Source organism: Salminus brasiliensis, chromosome 24 (genome assembly GCF_030463535.1).
Source record: "Salminus brasiliensis chromosome 24, fSalBra1.hap2, whole genome shotgun sequence".
NCBI lineage: Eukaryota > Metazoa > Chordata > Actinopteri > Characiformes > Bryconidae > Salminus > Salminus brasiliensis.
This window is the reverse complement of record NC_132901.1, coordinates 15,282,982-15,289,137: the sequence shown is the minus strand read 5'-3', so window position 1 is coordinate 15,289,137 and position 6,156 is coordinate 15,282,982. Positions and strand designations below refer to the sequence as shown.

At 39.8% G+C, this 6,156-nt stretch overlaps 1 protein-coding gene across 4 annotated transcripts in view; it reads right to left on the bottom strand.

Moving 5' to 3' along the window:
- Positions 1-488: 488 nt before the first annotated feature.
- dctn1a (dynactin 1a) overlaps positions 489-6,156 on the bottom strand; it is a 30,116-nt gene continuing 24,448 nt past the window's right edge. For all 4 annotated transcript variants that reach the window (XM_072669772.1, XM_072669769.1, XM_072669770.1 and 1 more), the window contains 7 exons: positions 5,926-6,068; positions 5,049-5,215; positions 4,714-4,844; positions 3,290-3,482; positions 2,796-2,869; positions 2,514-2,603; positions 489-1,760 (listed from right to left, as the gene is read on the bottom strand). In XM_072669772.1, coding sequence (XP_072525873.1) covers positions 1,620-1,760; positions 2,514-2,603; positions 2,796-2,869; positions 3,290-3,482; positions 4,714-4,844; positions 5,049-5,215; positions 5,926-6,068 — 939 coding nt within the window. In that variant the 3' untranslated portion in view covers positions 489-1,619. The remainder of the gene's footprint in view (positions 1,761-2,513; positions 2,604-2,795; positions 2,870-3,289; positions 3,483-4,713; positions 4,845-5,048; positions 5,216-5,925; positions 6,069-6,156) is intronic.

The window sequence follows — 6,156 nt, the reverse complement described above, 5'->3', positions numbered from 1 at the left end:
TGGATGCAGAATTAGCAACAGTCCCCCAGACAGGTCTGTAAATGCTGTAAATGTGTATAATGCACCAAACTGTTTGAGTGACAGACTTTGCCTAACATCTGGAATAGATACATCTTCTTCACTTAGAGCTAAGTGATGTAAAGTTTTGGGTGAACGCTTCTCCTCCAGAAAAAATACATTTAATACCTGGCAAATGCGGCTAACAATGCTAACTAGCTAACAGCTGAAACTGAAACTCATAGGAGCTTGTTACAAAGAAGTATCAGACAAAGATTAATGCACCCGACTATTCTCACACATAAAAAAAGTCAAAAGTTCCAGTGTTATTTTCACAACAAATAAATAGAATGTTTGGAAACATGTAATTTTGTGTGTTTACTTACTTTCAGCTAGACAATTGACCTAAAAAATGTGTTTCTGCATAGGACTGCATCCTCGAGTTGGATAATCTATCAACTAAAAAGAGAGAAAGCACACCACCACATCCATAACCATTCAAATTCTTTCTTCATCTTTATTGAAGCTCAAATGCAAAAGCCATTAAACATTGCATTACATGGACCAACATTAAGTATCTATATGTCTGATAGCTGTTCAACAAGCAGAACTCCTTAAATATCATTAAATATATGAAAAAAAAAACGAATGAGGAATCCAAATGTGTCATACAAGGGGCACAAATGTGTATAAGAGTGTGTAAAGAAGGGCAGCTTTCCCTCTTTAACAGGACAGTGGACATTGCAACTTTGAACATGTGGGACGTTCATGTCTCATGAATTACTTGAGGAATGCATTTAATTACAAATCAAACTAATAATAACGTGTGTTTTTGATGATTATTTTGCTGCCATAAGAACATAATGGCAGATCATTTAGGGAGGGGTGGGGGGGCTTTTCATGGCATTTTGTTTTATGAAAATCACCAACAGAAATGTCCTGAAAGCTAAAATTTCAGGTTTGTGTTGGTTTGGTCCATTTGTGCTCCAACAGCCAAGAGTCTCACTGCTCGCTTAAAGAGAACTGAGAGTGATTATTAGTGCAAAGCTAGTCAACATCTATTTCAGTCTAACCATTAATACCCTGAACTAAGTGTGTAGTGTACCTCTTAGTCTCTTTACTTGCATTAGCACGTGTGAAAATACTAACATCAAAAGTCATCAAAAAGGTGTGATGTTCAGAATAACCGCTCCCAAAACATTAAAAAAGTTGTAAAGGTTTTAAAAATTGCATAAGAATCTGTAGGTCATTTTGAATACTTCATTTTTTTTTTTTTACCAAAGTGATTTCCAAAACAGTCAACGGAAACAGGTAAGAATGAATAAATTAGGGATTTTGCCACAATTTACGCAGAATGGTCCTATTTTGAGGTATATAAGCTGACCGCTTAATTTTCCCAGGCACCTTCGTATTCAGAATATGTGGTGCGTATTTGTGCTGAATGTACAAAAGAATGCACAAACAGAAGCAGCTGCTTAGTGGAAGTTGATTCTCTTTGGCATGGAGAAAGTGTGTTAGCCTGTTCCTGAGCGCACTGTAGGAAGAATAGGAAGTGTAATTGTGGAAGGGTAATTCTGATTGGTGAAGCAGCCTGTTCTTTCTGAAAGCTGATGAGCAGGCGTTTAGGTCATGAGGAGGCGGTGCACACGCTGGAGCTGATGCTGTGAGAGGATGAGGGAGTGTGCCTGTTCTTTACCGCGAGTGCACGGGATCATCACTTTACCCACCAGAACCGTTCCACACCTCTTCTTCTCCTCCTCCGCCTGAGGGAGAGACAGTAGGAAATGGAGGGAAAAAGATAATGGAAGGTTGAAATGCATGATTGTGTTTATGTGTAAGATAGCTATGGGGGTCTGCATAAAATGTACAATACTATTCAACAAGGCAAACAATTTCTCATCATTGATAAACACATGTACACGATGATTAGAATATGCAGATACATGTTTACATTATTATTATTATCTAAATAATCTGTAATCCATTTTAGATGTGTCCAGAATGATAAACAGAGCTACAAAGTAGCTACATAAAGTTTCAATAAATTAATATCCTTAGTGCCTCGTATAAGTAACAATTAGATCGTGTAGTATAGGGGTTCCTTAAAGTTGCTTAATGTTGTAAATATTAACTAAATATGTTCATATAAAACTGACTCCAAACCTTTGAATGTGTGTATATAGTTTGGGCGATATTATGATTGCACTGATTTATCAGTCCAACATTGTGAGAGTTCATGCTATCTACAGTATCTGCTTTAAGACTAGGTTTGTGCTTACTTTACATTATTGAAATGAGTGTCAGCTGTTTACTGAAGTTTAAGAAACTGTCAATTGAAAGCAGAGTTTATCTAAAACTACTGGAATCGGTTTATTTTTGGACAATATATTAAAAACAAACAAACAAACAAAAAAACCCACTGAACTACGAGACATTTGAGCTTTTCCAATTCAAATATTGCCAACATTTGATTGTTTGTCAGGATCGAGTACGGTGTGAGTGTGGTGGTGTCTTACCTTGACAAAGTGTGATGAGGGGAAAGTGGCAAAATCTGAGCGCGCCTGAGCACCGGTCTGCTGGCTTACTACGTGGTCTGACACCTCATTCTAAGAGAGAGCGAGAGCGAGAGCGAGAGCGAGAGAGAGAGAGAGAGAGAGAGAGAGAGAACGGTATTAGCACGACAAACCCTAAAAGAAAAATTAGAATAGAAAGTAACAAAATATTATAACATACTCTTCACTACACTTATTTCTATGAATTGTTTTTGATGTGTGTGTGTGTGTGTGTGTGTCTATCACCTTTAGTTTGTCCAGAGAGTCACTGAGAGACTGTAGTCTTGCGGTCTGCTCCAACAGCTGAGCACTTGCACTAACTGGGAAAGAGCACAATAAAAAGCATTTATTTTTGTGGTCTCAGAAACCTCACACACCCTGTTAGACCAGCCCAGTTGTTTCTGTCACTTTGCTTTATGATTCAAATCTAATTTTCATAATCACTTGTAACAACTGCACTTCTGACTGTTTTCTTTTTTCATTTTAATGCTAAGGAACAACACTGATATACATTAAAACGTAACTTTCTTAAGTTTCTTATAGGTTGTTCGATTAATAAGCATGTTCAAAATGTGGAGAAATACAAACTTCAAAACTATTAAAACTTTGTAGTCTGCGTTGTGCCTGTATTAGAACCTTCAGTCCAGCTTACAGCTGGACAGCCTAATAAGGATACGAGGCAAACTACAGAATGGCACGACTTCAGATTCTACGTTTGATTTATTTTCACTACCCCTCACCAGGTGTTTTTCCAGTGATGTCCACCACCCGAACCCCAGCACTCATCTTCAGCAGGTTGTTGAGCAGCAGATCAGTTTTGCGGTAGAGAGTTCCTGGAGTTCCTTCAGTCAGCGCTCCTTCCTTTATCACCGCCGCCATGTTGGGCACGCTGAGCGGGGGTAGAGAGGCCAGTTGGGTTTTCATCTTCTCAGCCTGGAAGTAAAGTTATGAATATACTTTACAGAAGTGCTGTTAAATTGTTTATTCAATTAATCATTTTTTTTTCTATTTGGCGTATTTGACCTTTTGGCTTGATGGTTTGAAGCTGTATTTAAAGGTGCTAACATTTAACATTTTAACATTTAAGGCATTTAGCAGACACTCTTATCCAGAGTGCCTCAGAAAAGAGCTTTGCTATTTACCCAAGGATAACCTCAGCTAGTTTGAATAGACAAAAAATTCAAAGATCCTATAAGTTTAGACATTACTAAACACAAGTCAGTAAGGAGACCATAGTACTCTACTATTCACCCAAGTACTCTCGGAAGAGGTGGGTCTTCAGTCTGCATTTTAAGACAGTGAGCGACTGGGCCGTTCGGACACCCAGGGGAAGCTCGTTCCTCCACTTTGGTGCAGGACAGAAAAAAGCCTGGGCGCTTGTCTTCCGTGGATTTTAAGGGATGGCAGGTCAAGCCGAGACATACTTGGAAGCTCAGAGGGCTTTAGACCATTGCCATCAAGTCCAGAGGGGCTGGTCCATTTTGAATACGGCTGGTTCTGAATGTGATGCGGGCAGCAGCTACAGTAAGCCAGTGACTGAACGAGCACCTGGGCGGCCTTTCTAGAGAGGAAGGGTCGAATTCTCCGGATATTGTACAGGAGAAATCTGGATGACCGAGTTACGTTTGCAACATGACTTGAGAACAAAAACTACATCTAGGTTTCAATCATCTGTAGAAGGAGTGATCAGTGAGTTCTCAAAAGAGATGGCAAGATTGTCCAGCAGTTTCCAGGATGTACAACAGCTCTGTCTTGTTGGGGATAAGTTTGAGGTGGTGAGCCGCCACCCAAGAAGAGACATCAGCAAGACATGCGCTACATATGCAGATTCTACGAGAGCAGCATAAGGTGCACAAGCATCTAGGCTTTAGCATGCACTACTAACAAGTCAATGGCATTAACCCTCTAGTGCTGTTAATAGCTGAATAATTTAATATTTACAGCATTCATTTAGTTTTGCACTTGTGTCAATAGAAGCTTCTAGAAGCTTATATCCCACCAATTAGCATCGTGCTAACTGCATGTCTAGATTATCACAAATTGCACTCTGAGCAAAAAGGTTCTTTACCCTCATAACGATTAGTGGAAGCCCTTTTTTGTGCTATTTATATTAATGGTCTATAATGTGTGTCAGTCTGTGACTGTGTGTGTGGTGCTGGGTCACCTTGAGCCTGTAGTTTTCGTTCTTCAGATGTTTGATGGCGAGTCTCTGAACGTCGATCTGCTGCCTCAGGAGAGGAGAATCCACCACCTGCACAGCACCAGGTACACCACCCATGCCAGACACACCGCCACCTAAACACACAAAGGAATAACTTGATGAAGCAAACTTGCTAATGTGGGTAGCAGAGGACAGTAGCTAGTAAGTGTAGTATAAGTTTCATTCACAGTCAGCTCAGCAATTTTAGCATTTTGAGTGCAGTACACTTAAACACTAAAGACATAAACATACATACACAGTGTGTGTATGTATCTGTGTGCATGGTTGTGCGCATTTACCTGCAGTGGTTCCTGTAACAATAGAGGCAATGCCAGATGCTTGTGGTCCACGGAGCCCTTCGATGGTCATCCGTGATTGGTTGTTGAGTCTCTGTTTTAGTTCTGCCTTTTCAGCCTCCAGCTGATCGATATCAGCCTGCAGAGCATCCATCGTTTCTTCAAATTCCCTACACACCATGAACACGCACACACACACACAGCAAGAGAGAGAGAGAGCAATATTAAATTATATAAATGAAGTTATATAGAATATGTAGGAATGCCACAATCTGAGTAAATCAGCATCTGAACCATCCCAAGCACATCTTAAAGAACTGGGTAATGGCTATATTAAGCCCAAACCACAACCTAACCACAATGTGAAGAGCTATTTCAGAGTGGAACCGCAATTCTAGTGTTTTGACTGAATTTGAGAAAGCCATGTTGCATGCCTGTTGACATAAGTGATTATTGCACACCTAGTTGCTTGGTGATGTAAATGTAATGTAAATGTAAATGGTGATTATTACAAGCCTGTTCAGAGTGTGTCCTACTATACAAACAACAGACATGAACGATTTCACTGCAGCATTTTAAAGTAACCGTCAAATGAGTCAAATGAACAGTAAGGTCAGTCAGATTGGATAAGATACTACAATGAACTGGTATCCCCTGGCATAACTGTACAGTCTAAAATGACCAAATATGTCAGACCATTAAAGGAATGGATGGGGAGGCAAGGAATGGATTGCTTTATCCTTAAATAAAATCTAAATTAAATAAATCTGTGACTTTCAAGCAACAGGTAAGTCTGAGATAATTTGACTACAATGAAAAGTGCCATATAGATAAATAATAATTATTATTAAACACACACAAATACACAAAGAGCACCCACTTCTCTTTCTTTTTCAGCAGAGTCAGTGTTTCATCCAGTTTCGTCTGGATCTTCTCCACTCGTTCGTCTGCGTCTTTAGTGGAAGTGTCCAACTTCTTCTCCAGTAAACTCAGCCGGACGTTCGCCTCACTCAGCTCCTCTCCCTGAGAAAAAGGACAAGAGAACACAAAGGCATCAGTAAGAAGACCAGTAGTCCACTTCAGGCTGTAAGTTAGTGATTCAGCTTTGATG